The sequence below is a fragment of the Cervus canadensis genome, chromosome 32 (assembly GCF_019320065.1).
Source record: "Cervus canadensis isolate Bull #8, Minnesota chromosome 32, ASM1932006v1, whole genome shotgun sequence".
Classification (NCBI taxonomy): domain Eukaryota; kingdom Metazoa; phylum Chordata; class Mammalia; order Artiodactyla; family Cervidae; genus Cervus; species Cervus canadensis.
In genome coordinates this window covers 30,215,938-30,231,303 of record NC_057417.1, presented here as the reverse complement: position 1 = coordinate 30,231,303, position 15,366 = coordinate 30,215,938, and the positions used below count along the sequence as shown (strand labels likewise).

The 15,366-nt window shown below is 42.7% G+C and overlaps 1 protein-coding gene across 1 annotated transcript in view; it reads left to right on the top strand.

The window, feature by feature from the left end:
* The first annotated feature begins 2,147 nt into the window (after nucleotides 1-2,147).
* The window catches only part of LOC122432817 (cytochrome P450 3A24-like), a 36,111-nt gene continuing 22,892 nt past the window's right edge, over nucleotides 2,148-15,366 (top strand). Inside the window, exons 1-6 of the mRNA XM_043455035.1 lie at nucleotides 2,148-2,310; nucleotides 6,136-6,229; nucleotides 8,075-8,127; nucleotides 10,448-10,547; nucleotides 14,060-14,173; nucleotides 14,423-14,511. Of these exons, the coding sequence (XP_043310970.1) occupies nucleotides 2,240-2,310; nucleotides 6,136-6,229; nucleotides 8,075-8,127; nucleotides 10,448-10,547; nucleotides 14,060-14,173; nucleotides 14,423-14,511 (521 nt within the window). The 5' untranslated portion in view covers nucleotides 2,148-2,239. The remainder of the gene's footprint in view (nucleotides 2,311-6,135; nucleotides 6,230-8,074; nucleotides 8,128-10,447; nucleotides 10,548-14,059; nucleotides 14,174-14,422; nucleotides 14,512-15,366) is intronic.

The following is a 15,366-nucleotide window of genomic DNA, read 5'->3' as shown; positions in this document are numbered from 1 at the left end:
CCCTACCTCACCCTAGAGGTTGCAAGAGGTGAGTATCACTTTCTGCAAAGGAGTGAAAGTGAGAAAGGATAAAGGGAGGAGGAACAAACACAACTTACATGTCTTATGTTTCTATTAAGTTTTAAGAACCTTTGAGGTTTTGTTTTTCACATAATCCGTGGTTATTCAGGTCTGGCAGACACAGGACATGATTCAAAGTACTGATAAATGAGCAAGTGTAATTTCTTGATGCTCAGCCCTCATCCCGTTCCCATCAGGAATTCAGCAAGTGTAGAGGGAGGCCTGGGCTTCTCAGGTGGCCCTAGTGGTTAAGAACTCGTCTGCCATTGCAGGAGACATAAGAGACGCTGGTTCGATCCCTGCATTGCGAAAATCCCTGGGAGGAGGGCATGGCAACCCACTCCAGTATCCTTGCCTGGAGAATCCCATGGGCAGAGAAGCCTGGTGGGCTACAGCCCATGGGTCACAGAGTCAGACATGACTAAAGCGACTTACGTGCACAAGGGGAGGCCCACCAGCAGGTAATACCAACTGCTACTCTAGGCCTCCTCTGTATCAGCTCCTTGTTACCCAATAAAAATTCCCTGTCTGTGCATGCTAAGTTGCCTCAGTTGTGTCCAACTCTTTGCGATGCTGTGGACTGTAGCCCTCCAGGCTCCTCTGCCATGGGATTTTCCAGGGAAGAATACTGGAGTTGGTTGCCATTTCCTCCTCCAGGAGATTTTCCCATTACAGGGATTGAACCTGTGTTTCTTAGGTCTTCTACATTGACAAGTGGGTTGTTTTTCTTTTACCACTAGTGCCACCTGGGAAGCCCCCAAATGCCCTACCTGTCCAAAAGTGGGAGCCCATCTGTTCTGACCCACCAACACCCCACATACCCCAGAGATAACATGCCCTCATGTGATCTTTTTGAAGTCCTGTTGCTGTACGTGCCACATCACTGGTGGCTAAGGATGTTGGGGTCCTCTTGGCCATTGGGCTGCTTTTTTCTCTCTTTACACCCTTTGATCTTGGATTGCAACCTTTCCAGAGAGAGGAGATGATTCTTTGAGCTAGAGTCTGACTTGAAGGATACTCTGAGGGTGGGACAGGAATGAGCCTGAATTGATACCATTGGTGCAGTCATCACCCTCTCCTCCATGTCCTGCCTCTCCTTCTGGGGCCCTCTTGTCAACAGGATCCTGGTGGATTCTTCTGAAAATACAGAGACAGTGACCAAGGCCCAGCCAGGCCCTCTTGGTGTGTCAACAATTCAGGAAGATGACATGGTCACCAAAGAGCCACAGGGAGAGGGCACACAGGTGCCCAGTGGTTTTACCTCTACCAACTCAATCCATCTGCCTTTCTGGATGCCCACTCTACAGAAAGCACTCTGCTAGGTACCTGGTATGTGACTGTGGCTAGTATCCAGCATGTGCCCAAGCTCTTGATCCACTGAAGGGACTAGACTGGGAAACTGACTGTGGTGTGGGAGATAGTAGAATTGTGTGCAGGGGACAGTTCCCCAGAGGAGGAAATTGTTATATCTGCTGAAGGAGGTTGGTTTGGGAAATCTCTAACACAGATGTTCTGTCTGAGCTTTATTTGGAAGGATAATTAAGAGCCTACAAGGGACACAGGGGCATTTCCAGGCAGAAAAAAGAATGGTATGAGTAACAATCAGCACAGCTATCTTGTTTGACCTCATGGAGGAGGAGATGGCACCTGACTCCAATATTCTTGCCTGGGAAATCCCATGAACAGAGGAGCCTGTCGGGCTGCTGTCCATGCGGTCACAAAGAGTGGGACACGACTTAGCAACTAAACCACCACCACCACCATCTTGTTTGAAGGATTTCAAACATTTTGGACTGCAGGCAACCACAGAGATGGGGCAGTTTTGAGGAAAATTAAAGCCGGTGGCTTTATTTGAGTTTCTGTAACCTTTGGGCTTACTGATAACACTGATTGAGTTCTTTATTGATTTCCTACAGAATATGAACTCAAGGGAGATCAAACTGAAGTGCGTGTGATGCTCGGCCAACTACCAAGGCAGAGGGGGCTGCTGCAGGTGGAGCCCAGGTGGCCCTTCTATTGGTTGCAGCTCCAGCTCTACCTCCTTTCTCAGCACATAAATCTCCCAACCAGACTGAATCTCTGCCTAATGTGAACAGAAGCTCCACACTCAGAGGCAGGCAGAGAGCAGCACACACAGCTGAGAGGAAACTCAGAGGAGGGAATCGCCAAGAAAGTGGCCATGGAGCTGATCCCAAGCTTTTCCGTGGAAACCTGGGTTCTCCTGGCTACCAGCCTGGTGCTTCTCTATGTGTGAGTAACCAGTAGGCTCATCTCCTCTGTAACCTGGGTCTTGGGGTGCTAAGCATAAAAGGGGGTTCCCTTAGTTTTTTAAGTTCAATGTAAATGGAGAAGTTGCTGAAGCATCAGGTGCTAGGGGCACCAAATGGGTTATTATTGATCTTACCCACATCTGTTGAAGGAGTTAACTTTACTCCTGAGTTGCTGTTAGTATAGTTAGGAGGGTTTGTGACATTATTTGCTCCTGTGAATGACCCTCTGATTGACTACCAGTTTGCATGGACCTAGAGTAGTCAACCAGGCAAAGTAGGCAAAGTCAAGTAGGCCAATTAAAAACAACTGGCCCATGTGCAGTGTAGTCCTCACTGATTCCCATGGCTGGGAATCCTGGAGGCAAGAAATAACCTGGGTTTTTGCTTCATTCTCTCCAGCTTCTGGATTCTGTACCTGCTGCAAGAGACATGAGGAAGGATTGGCCCCTTTGTCACTCAGGAGTTACTGCTCCGGACCCTCCTTCCAGGTGTCATTTACACAAGGCACTGGGTACACCCAGACTTTGTTGGGAGGCCTGAGACTGAGCAATTCTTTTTTTCACACTCAGCCGTCCCCCTTTTCTGTGCCCCTCCTCAGGGCATCACTTCCTAAGACTCAGTTCCTGCACTCTGTACTCTGCAGAAATTATCTAGTTTCCAGATGAGAAATCTTAAGGTTTGAGGAGACTTTGTAGAAATTTTGACATTATATTCATTTTTTTTCACCTTTTCTTTCAATCTCTGGATGGGTTAGAATCAGTGTACAAATTTATTTTCCCTGGGATTCGAAATCTGCTAAGCCTACAAGAGGCACAAGCCCAGAGTCCAATTTGGGTTTTAAGTGTTTTTTCTCTGTATGAGTGTGGCACAGGATGTTGAATCAAAACCAATTCCTGTCAATGTTGAGATTCTGTTATCATGCATTAGGTTGGGACAGGAGTTACTTCCAGTGAGGAATTAGAGATACCCCTACAAATCACATTTGGGTTCTGTCCATTTCATTTTCACTAAGTGTAGGAAATCATGATGACATGTACATGGGTAATATTAACCTCATTTAAATTACTTGAACGAAATACTAGGAATTTAAGGTATTGCAGCAACATATTTTCTGCCTGATATTATAAAATTAATTGGTACAATAATTAATTGCAATACCTTAATTTCATTCTATTTAGGACTAGATTTAAAAAACTGATACAAGTATTTCCAGCATGTGTTTTTTCCCTGAAGGATAAAAGAGGACTATTGTCCAGTACCTAGAAAGGTATGTAAATAAATTCACCCTCTAGAATAATGCCTGGAATATGAATCTAGTGTAGTAAAATATTCCTGTGATATATGTTTTTAAATATACATGTCCAGCAAGATGTTTTAATCTTCAGGGCAGATGAGTATACATGCCTTGGAGCCAGTGATGATATGAGAGGCATCCAGAAAGAGATCAGGATGGAGGGGAGACTATTCCTCATTCCTCAGAGCAGAACCTCCCCCCCACCCCGAGATTCTCCTTAGACCTGGTCCCACAGGAGGTCAACAGGGTTGGCATCTCATCTGCTTGAAGCCTGGGGACAAGACGCAATCTCAGTCACACTGTGTGTGGTCCGTCTGACAGTGGGGCTGGTACTAGCCAGTGTCCCCACCAGGCAAACATCCCTGTAGCCTGAGAAGGTACTGGTGCAGCCTGGAATCAGCCGCTGCAGGCATGGTCTCACTATGCTGACATGATGTAAAGACTTAAAAAATGATTGGCTTTATCTTTAGCCCCTTCCTTTTTACCGAAAAGAGCATTACTGCACCAACCAAAGTGAAGAGCTAGAAAGAAGTCAAATAATTCACTCAGTCCACCTGCTGCCTTGGTGGAACCTTAGACACTAGACCAGATCTTTCTGTGGGACCTGTGTTGCCAACATGGTCACTCAATTGCTTGGCCTCACTGTTGAGTTCATGTAGCACACTGAAGGTTCAGAAGCAGAAATTGACTTGCCCTGTTTGTGAAGAGAAAAAGGAAAGCAAGACAAACAAAAGGGGAAGCAACTGGGTGGGAATTGCCCCGGCCACCCCTTTGGTGGCAGTTGGTGCTCACACCTCCACCACTTGCTCTGGACGAAAGAGAGGTATCGCCAACTGCGCTTGGACAATGTACCTCTGTGTGTGCTTCCAGCATAGGTCCTTCCGTGACATTTTTTGGGTTTCTCTTATCACATATTGTGAGATTGCTGGATTTATACAGAAATTTGAACCTGTGCTACCTTAAAGGCTACCTTCCAAAGAAGGAGAGGCAAGATCTTCATTTAATATTCTGAAGTTTTTTATGGTCACTCATTTTTTGTGTGTCTTTTGTTCTACATGGGAAGCTAACTGAAGACTGGGAACCCCAATATCTCTTTGTTGAAAGTGCCTGTAGGGCATTTTGAACCATTTACACACAGCATGCTTTTCAACCATACCTTACTAATTTGACTCTACAGAGTTAGCCTTGAAGGCCTAGCAAGTTCACGTTTAAATCATTGATGGCAGTCTCTTCCTTCAGCCTCTCTTTTCCTGCACTCTGTCATCTCTCAGCAACACCAGAGTGAGCGGGCTTGCAAAGATCTAGAACCTGGAGTTGTGGGCTTGCACACATAATACATAAAGGATAACCTGCAGGCAGGCCTGCTATAGGGAGCACCAGGTTAACTGGTTTTTAAGATAGTTGAAGTGCAGAGGCTTTGTGATTGAGCATCTTTAGAAAAATTAGTGTATTTCAGGCACTGGGCTTAGCAGGTGGTTGGAGGACCAGATATCATGAGGTGGGGAATGGTCTGGAGATAGATCCTTTAGTCATTGATTCATTTATACAGTTTCAGGGAACAAAAGGTTCAATCACTACAACTTATGTGTCGTTCAAGTCAACCAAATTGCCTGACAACAGAGCCATGGGTGTAGCTGAAAGGTGCTCAATTTCTATGATGGCAGTGGAAGACTTGAACACAGTTTTCATTCTACAGATAAGAACACTGTGCTTGCTTTAAGGCCTGCTCTTGAAGACAGAGTTAAGAAGAATCAGATCTTAAAATGAGGTCAGATCATGGAGGGATCTCTGATGCATTGGCCACTTGATGGGAAGAACTTACACATTGGAAAAGAACCTGATGCTGGAAAAGATTGAGGGCAGGAGAAGAGGGCACAGAGGATGATATGGTTGGATAGCATCACTGACTCAATGGACATGAGTTTGAGCAAACTCTAGGAGATAGTGAAGGACAGGGAAGCCTGGCATGTTGCAGTCCATAGGGTCATAATGAGTCGGAAATGACTGGGTGACTAAACAACAAAACATCAGAGGAAAGGAAAAGGATGAGAACAATGCCAAGGTAGAGTCTAGTAACTCTGTCATTGGGTGGATGCAGTTATCCAAAATCTCATGTTTGATACAGAAAAAGAAAGTTTCTCCTTTGTATCTAGAATGAGAATCTCTAAACCATGGAAGAGTCAACTTACTAATGAATGAATTTGTATATGAATGAATTTTTTGGAGGAATTTTAGCCTAAACTTCTCAGGAGCTCTGAAATAGTAAACATTTATCAAGCATTCACTCTAGGATTGGGACCATCAGGATTTCAGCTGCTATTTATGGTCTCACTGTGGAGGAGGGAAAGAAGAAGATGAATGAAAGTAATTATTGCTTTTGGAATTGCTGGTATTATTTATCACCTACATGTTACTTCTCTAGGCTGATGGTTCCAGTTCTGAGTCAGTGAGTAGCCAGCTCCAGCACTTACTCCACAATCCCTGACCTGGATTTTCTCTTTCACTTTATAGATATGGAACTTATTCACATGGACTGTTTAAGAAGTTGGGGGTTCCTGGCCCAAGACCTCTGCCTCTTTTTGGAAACATTCTGTCCTACCGAAAGGTGCATATTGCTTGATGTCCCTTTTTTGCTTCTTATGGTTTCAAATCCCAGCTGAGTTCCATAGTAAAAATTCTCCTCCTCAGTAGGCAGTTGTCAGCTTTCATATTTCCCAGAAATGGCATCGTAGGCCCCCCCTACATATGCCCTCTTTATGCCAGGCCTCTATTGTCAGCTGTTAAGAGCCTCAGGTTTGCCTCCTCAGACAGTCAAGCTCTCTTGGCTGAGTCAGCACAGGACTTGAAGTTCCATCTTGTAAGCTTTGTGAAGAGGATCTCTATGCCAGGTGCAGATTCCCAGCAAGGCACAGCCCTGCTAATTGTCGGGAGAAAAGCATGAAGGGATGCCTTGTCGTGGCTCATTAAGCAGCACATAGTAGAGTCAGATGTGTCCTGTTGGTTGCATAAGCTCTGGGTACCCTTTTTTCTCTTTTCTCCTGAATTGCTTGGATGCTTCAGTTCTAATGTATCAGGTAATTTGCACATACTTGGATTCTCTCAAGAACTGCTAATGCCTACAGTTTTTTTCCATGTTCTACCTCACCTCTTGCTACGCATGACATCTTTTGGGATATAAAAAAATGGGCCAAAAGCTTTCTGTTTTTCTTCTGTGCCTTCAAAGCAGGCACCTCATGGGTGAGTTTGAGCAGGGAATGACTGTAACTGAGGCAAGTCTGTCTATTTACTTCAGATATTTTACCAGTAAATAAGTTGTGGAGTGTCTTTTTTTTTTTTAAATAAGGCAGAATCACATATACAAAAATCACTAGAAAGGATATGATTTGACAAAATTATTAGACGTTTAATTTAACTGAAAGGAATGTACCAGGTGGCAGATGGACTGTGAATTCTGATATTCATTCAGCTCTGGTGCCTCCCCCAGGGCCCTGCCCCTGAACTGAAGGTCGTGAGCTGCGTTCCGATGAGCAGGGGCAGAGCCCCGCGTGCAGGCTGCTGTCTGGCTCAGATTTCCTGTCCCGCAGACATGAGGCTTGTTTCTCAGATCCTGATTCTCCCAACTGAGGTCTTCACTGTCTCATTACTGCCTCAGAACTTCCTGAACTTTTTCCCATCTGAAGAAGCAGTAATTTCCTCTCCACCTTTCCCAGATGAACTCCTTAGTAGATGCACCCCAACCCACATTTCTGAGACCTTCATTTACTTGTTAAAGCATTAAATATCATGATAGAAACTTAGGGACAGGCTTTTTTTTTAAGTTATAAAAGTAAAAATTCAGGCCAGGTGTTTAAAACACACTGTTCTTTGTATATTTGTAGCATTGCCCCATCTTTTCTGTGTTGAGCTGGAAAGTTAGAAGGCATGTTCACTTTGTCATTCATTCAATCACTCATTCACTTTCTCATGGAACATACACCCCTTAGACTTCTTTAAATCTGTGAGATTAGAAGACATTACTGGTGCTTTAACTTCCTTATTCTGCTAAAATTCTAGAAAGAGCTCATGAGGTAAATGAAAAGGCTGCTAAACTAGGAGATGAAAGTGTGTGTAGGAAACCCTTACTTCCCTCATCTCCAGTTTTCTCACATGTCCACGGTGGATTAGAGATTAAGAGATTTTAGACAACCCATGCACAAGCAAAAAACCTTCAGGATGACAAGGAGCAATTAGTATTCACTGATGGGGTAAGTGTTTAGTATCTATAATATTCAAAGAAAATTCAAGAGTGATTTTAAATTTTCTGTTACAAATATCTCCTCTATTTTCTCTCCTTTCCCTTAAGACATTTGTGAATAAAAACTTCCCTCCAACTGCCAGTGAAAAATAGTTTTATGAATTAGAGCTAAGTTCATACAGTATATTAATAATGTAATTTTGTTTTTCCTTATAGGGTATTTGTGAATTTGATGAAGAATGTTTTAAAAAGTACGGGAAAATGTGGGGGTGAGTATTCTGAAAACTTCCATCGGACACACTTGTTACAATAGTCCTCCCCTCCCTCTGGTGGCGTGGAGGGCAGTCTCAGTCCAGAGCTTCTTGGAATGAAGTCATGTGTTGTAAAGCTTGCAGGCTTGCTCTACCAGAGATCCTAGAGGCCACAGGTATCCAGGTCCGCAGTCTGAATCAGGCCTGGAGAGTCACAGGTCGTCACTTTTCTCCAGACTTTGAGGCCCAGGGACTCCTAGCATTACTTTCTGTCCAGGATCTCACTCTTCCTTCCCTTTTCCATTTTTCTCTCCTTAGGTTACCTTTAATTGCATAAAATGCATTATCCAAGAACATTCTAATATGTGCTCATAAATGTATCTTATGACCCTTTCCCACATGACTCTCTTTTAATTTAAACCCAATATCCTTTATTTAAATTCTGGATTTAATATGTCCTTTTGGAAAAAGAGATGAGGGTTATAGGTTAACATAATGGGAAATCATATATGCTCAGTTTTTACTTTCTCTGCATGTATGGAGTTTGTTTGTTTGTTTTTTAATTTTCAGGTAAGATTTTCCAACAGAATTGTACTCAATGATTGTTTTCTCTACTGGTTTTCTCTGACTTTGAGGAGATGTAGGATATATATATCTAGCCCAGAGTGTGTCGGGTGGGCTTTAGGAGCTGTTGGAGGTTTGGTGAGCAGAGGAAGGGGTGTCTTGTGGGGCTTCTTTGCCAAAAGCAAGTGGCAGAGGCTCTACCTGTCCGGACCTCTTCATCTTCTCTCATCAGGCCCTCAGAAACCATGGGACCCTGTGAGTTGCCATGGCCCCAGACGTCAACCTGGTTGAGTGGAAAGAATCCATAGCACTGGGACACTCCTGGCCCAGCTCCAACTGCCCCTCCAACATTTAGTACTTGTGAGCTCTGGATGGAGTCCCTTTTTCATCGTGGATCCCAGTTCTCTTTTTAGAAAGTGGTTCTCATGCTTGGATGTATGAGGAGCACCTGGGAGAGCTTGTTATAAATACAGATTTTGACCCCACTCATCAGTGCACAGAATCACTCTGATCTGAGGTGGATTCAAAAATCTGATTGAACTGTTAGTGAGAGAAATTATTAAGCCTGGAGTGACATCATTAATATAAAGGGTCACCCCAAACCACTATCTCTTCTCCACCCAAGTGTTGTTGCAAAACCATGATGGGAAGAAGGGAATCGTCTGAGTAATAAGGTGGAGGAGCAGATTAAGTGCCTCCTCAATCCCTCCTGTCACTGCTTCAGCACTAAATGCTCTTGAAACCCTCTTACACCATCTGAGTTTTAGAACAGCTTTTGGAAATGGGCAGAAGTAAGTGCAGTGTTTCTCTGTGATTTTTATATGCAATCACAAAACGATCTGAAGTTCTTCTGTGGAGTTAAAGGAAGAATAGGGAACATGTAGAAAATCTTTCGTTCTAGCCATTGCAAGTGGTTGACAGGGAAACCAAAATGTCAGAAGACAGTAAATAACTCAGAGTAAATCTCATGTCAGTGGCCGAGTCCCATGAAGGGACATCCTGACAGTTAGGAGATCAGGTCAAACAGTGACGTCTCACATCTGAGGAGTCAGCCTTGTGTGATAGGTGGGTCAAACGTGGGCCTGCCATGCTGCTGACAGATGTTACCTACATGGAGCCTGAGGCCCACGGGACCCATGAAATGAAAAGAAAATATTTAAAAGCTGAATTATACATGCTTCTCTGATTTTTTTCATTCTCTTTTTCCTTTTGCTCAAATTATCCTGAACTTGATGCTACCAAGGATATCTCACTATTTAAAATTTTTCCTTAAAAAATATAAACTAATAAGCAAATTTTAGAAAATAGGAAAAAAGAGAAAATCTTTCATAATCCCACTGTCACTTGTGGAGCTTTCTAAATCTTCTTCCATTTGCAGATATATTGTTACATATTTATGATAGATGTGTCTACAGTTTTCATCTAATATTATATACATTTTCATGCTTTGGGTATATTTTCAAAAATGACTGAGTAGATGGTCTCCCCTTAATTATTTTTTAATTTTCAGATAATTTGCTTTCTTCATTTATTTTCTAACCTAACTTCCTTCTTGATAAATAAATATATTAAACCTATAAAAATTATGGAAAATGATATAAGAAATACCCATATACCTACCACCTAGAAGTAGTAGTGTTTTCATGGTATTTTTAATGATGACCTTAGAAGGATGGATTACATAATGTTAAGATAAACATCTGGACTTCCAGGTATGGCTCCAGCTGCAGAAAATGGCTCCTTAAGTTTAATCAGCTCTGTTTTCCCTACACAGGATTTTTGAAGGTAAACATCCTCTGTTGGTTATCACAGATCCAGACGTGATCAAAACAGTACTAGTGAAAGAATGTTATTCTGTCTTCACAAACCGGAGGGTAGGCATCCATTTTTTAAATTTGCAATTTGCTTATTAGATATGCATTTTGAAGTATGTTATAAATTCACAGGATGTTGTCAAAAGAGAAAAACGCAGAGAGGCTGGATGTCATGTACCTTTCGTCCTGATTCCTCCAACAGCAATACATTGATTAATTAGAATACAATTTCAAAGCAGAGAACTGACATTCATACTATCCACAGAGCTTATTGTGATTTCTTCAGTTTCATGCTCACTCGTTTTGTACGTTTTGCTCTATGAAAATGAGTCCTAGATGTAGATTTGTATAGCTACCACGGCAATCAATGGATAGAACTGTCCCATCCCTACAAGGCTCCTTCTTACTATTCTTTTATATTTGCAGCAAGTAGCTTGTTTTTTCCTCTTATCAGGATCTTCAGCATAGCAAATACTGCTCTTTAAACTTTGATGAGTGACTTAGCAGTTTTCCCTTTTATGGATTTTGCCTTTGTTGTCAAGTCCAAAATATCTTGACCTAGCCTTAGGCCTTGCAGATTTTCTCCTATTTTGTCCCTAAGCATTAAATCACTTTATGTTTTACCTTTAAGTCTATAACCCCTTTTGTGTTAGTTTCTGTGTAACATGTAAGGTTAAGTTTTTTTTTGTTTTTTTTTTTTTTTACATCTAAATGTCTGAATTGCTCCAGCACCATTTGTGGAAAGACTATCCATCTAAAATAATCTATTTATTTAGTATTTACTCACTTTACTTTTTGCTGCCCTGGGTCTTCATCGCTGTGCTCAGACCTGAGCCTGGCAGTGTGCAGGTGTGTGGCTGCAGAGGTTAGCTGTGGACGGGTGGGTCAGTGCAGTCGAGGGACAGTAGTCGGGACTGGCGTTCGGGTCTTATAGCATCAGCGGTGGCTCTAGCTGGGCAGCTCTAGTGGGGTTGGAGGCAGTAGGGTAGGACTCACACAACTGCCTTAACACCATGAATGTTGAATTAAAGGTGGCTGATTGATCAGTTGATTGGGAGAAAGCCTGCACACACTGGTCAGTTTCAGTGGCGTCAGAAGCCGCACATGGCTCTTCCTTTCCCTTTCCTGCTCCTTCCCTCACCTCACCCCTGCCTGCCATCTCTTCCTGATATTCCAGTCCTAAACCCGGAGGTGGGCCACGTGTGGGCAGCCTCACACATCAGGGTAGGGCCAGAGAAGGAGGACAGTGGCTCCGAATCAGAGACCAAGTAGGGAGGGGAGGGTGTCCACAGGGATGGTAGCCAGGCACTGGTAAAGTGAAAATGAAAGTCACTCAGTCGTGTCCGACTCTGCGAACCCATGGGCTATAGAATCCATAGAATTCTTCAGGCCAGAGTACTAGAGTGGGTAGCTTTTCCCTTCTACAGGAAATCTTCCCAACTCAGGGATTGAACCCAGGTCTCCTGCATTGCAGGCAGATTATTTACCAGCTGAGCCACAAGGGAAGCCCAAGAATCCTAGAGTGGGTAGCCTTTCCCTTCTCCAGGGGATCTTCCTGACCCAGAAATCGAACCAAGGTCTACTGCATTGCAGGCAGATTCTTTACCAACTGAGCTATCAGGGAAACCCCTTTCACTTTCACTGGTAAGAGAACCCAAAATACTCACTTGTAGCGGTAGTTCATAGGGTGAGAGGGCATCATGAGTGGAAGGGGATGGATTGTAGACTTGCTCCATAAAGGAGGATTGATCAAGTAATAATATAGAAAGGATGATGGAAGCCAGCATTCTCACCATTGGAGAAGAAGTCGCAGGTTCAGAGACTGAGAAACTAGACTAAACGCTGTGGAGTCATCGACTGAATTATTAGTCTAAATCCATGCTTTTGTATGTAGATAGATGATAACAGGCCGGATGACATAGACAGATGAGAGATAGATAGATGCAGATATAGACAGATAGGGGTGTGTGTGTGTGTGTGTGTGTGTGTGTGTGTGTAGCTACAAAAGCACATAATACCTACTGCTTTCTACTGATGTAGTATAGACACCTGAGCAGCTGCAGAGGTCTGGGATGGGGTTTTGCACATGCCCAGCCAAGGAGATCGGGGCTGGCAGCTGGTGTGGATCCTGGGTCTCAGGGCATCACTGGCTGGTGCAGCTCTATTGAGGGTGGAGGGGAAAGACAGGGCTCAGGCAATTGGAGTCTGCTAATGTAGAACCCTGGGGAGTGATCAGCACCAAAATTTTCAGAGGTTTTTCAATGACTATGCTGGCAGTTGGTTTCATCATAGCAAAGTTTCTGGGGTTTTCTGCTGAGCAGGATACAGAGACCCATAGTCACTCCTGCTGTGTGGTTGACACTGGTAGTCCCTGCCCTTCTTCTTTGCTCCTAGTTGTCTCTAGATGTCTCAGCTCTGCTCGTCTCTGGGTGGGGTAAAAGCAAAGCAGGTCATTTGTGCAATGTTCTGAAAGGCTGGAGAAACTGGTCACTGATCCTGTTGTCTCTTTTAGTCTTTTTTTTTTTTTCCAGCAAGGGAAAATGTCTCAGACTGGGGAATTTCCTCTTGATGCTGAGCAGTGCTGGCCTAGGGGAAGGGATGATGCAAACAAAATGTAGCTCTTCTCCTTACTCTTTCTGCAAGTTACTTTCAAGTGTGCTCTGTTATATTGCTGACACTTTTTTGACCTACTTTCATTTACTGTGAGCTGTCTAATTGTGAGACAACAAAGTCTGGAGTCTCCTACTCTGATGATGAGTCTATCTTGGAGATGTCACTTTGGTATTTCATCATTAAAGTGATATTAGCTGTAGGTCTTTTTGTAGATGTTCTTTATCAAGTTGAGGAAATTTTTTTTGTCTTCCTGTTTTGTGAGTTTTATCATGAATGAGTGTTGGAGCAATCTATTTTAAAATGAAATATAAATTTAAACGATTGAGGAAAATTTCAAACCGGCTGGCTTCATACACATGTCCCAAGCTGAAAAATAGAGTTGTCTTATTACCTCTTCTATTCCTGGGGGAAAATGTAGGGGGAAATGTTTTCCATGTCATTGCACATTTTTTTTTCAAAATATAAAGTAGATCCATAAACTTTTGCGTAGTTAGTACTACTTAAAAAGCCCCCACCATGTCAGCACATTCCTTTTTCCAGTTGATCAGGCTGTAAATATATGTAAAGACCAAAGTAATCTGAGGCAAAATGCAGTCTGCCAAGGCTATCTGGCTGACTGTCACCAATCCCTTCTCTCCATAGCCCGGGAAGATGAACTCGATCTTATTCCCTTCTATCCCCTGGAAGAACCCTTTCTGTACTACATGGTCATTTGCGTTTAAAAGGAGATTGGAATATGAAGGCTGGAAACACATCAAGTGGCTGGATGTCTCTTCCACATTCACAGGAACCTAGACATTCAGGATAAATGTTTATTGTGCATCTAGCATAGGGCCTGGTACTAAGTAGACAGTCACTAAATATTTGTTGAATACATTGTTCCCAAATTATTAACAAATTTTCCACAACTGTTGAGACTTCAAACACTTAGGTAGGGTAAAATTTGCTTTCAACTCTAGGTTTTTGGTCCATTGGGAATTATGAAAAATGCTGTTTCTGTGGCTGAGGATGAACAATGGAAGAGAATACGGACATTGCTGTCTCCAACCTTCACCAGTGGGAAGCTCAAGGAGGTAAGAAAAGAAGAGGGTTTTCCATGAGCAACTTAAAGAATAAGGTAGAAAATAAATTCATATCCCTGTCCAAGGAGTGGTGTGCCAAATTTGAGTTTCCTAAAATAGTTTTTATCTTCACATCCTAGAAGAGACATCGTCAGATTCAGAGTAAAATGTCACTGATGGCTCCATGCCCCTGAAAACCAGGTCCTTCTAAAACTTGAGTCTCCACATTTAACTTCCCGCGCTGTTGTGTTTTGTGTCTAGATGTTCCCTATCATTAGGCAGTATGGAGATGTGTTGGTGAGGAACCTGAGGAAGGAAGCAGAGAAAGGCACGTCCGTCGACTTAAAAGAGTAAGTAGGGGTGAAGCTGCTGGTCCTTGGAGCTCCACTGAGCCCCTCTGTTGCCTGCCTTGGAGCCAAATTCCCACTGCTGAGTTACTCTAGTGACCGAATAGAAGTAGGTGTGTGGTTTACAACTCCGACTGGCCACCCAAGAATGAGTGGTGGCTCATGAAAATATCAGAAGGTATCTTCTGGGTACATGAGCCAGGGTTAACTTATCTGCTTAACTGTCACCTTGGATATTCTGGGAAATAAAAATACACAGTGTGGCCTTAAATCAGGGAGCATGATGACTCCATCTCCAGAAAAACATCTGTCCTGTTTTTCAAGATTGCTTTGGCTATTTATGGTCTTGTATGTTTCTATATAAATTTGAGGACTGTTTGTTCTAGTTCTGTGTAAAGTACCACAAGTCTTTCAATAGGAATCATGCTAGATCTATAGATTGCTTTGGGTAATATGGGCATTTAAGCAATATTAATTGTTCCTATCCATGTACATGGAATATCTTTCCATTTGTTTTTATCACCTTCAATTTCCTCCGTTGTTTTATAGTTTTCATAGTATAGGTCTTTCACCTCCCTGATTAAGTTTATTCCTCAGTGTCTTATTCTTTTTGATGTGATTTTAAACAGGATTGTTTTATTATTTTCTCTTTCTGATAGTTCTTTATTACTGTATAGAAAAGCAACAGATTTCTGCATATTAATCATGTACCTGCCACTTTACTGAATTCATTTATTCTAGATTTTTGGTGGAACTTCAGGGTTGCCTATATAAAGTATTATTTCATCTGCAAATAGTGATAGTTTTACATGTTTCCTTCCAATTAGGATGACCTTTATTTCTTTTTCTTGTCTGATT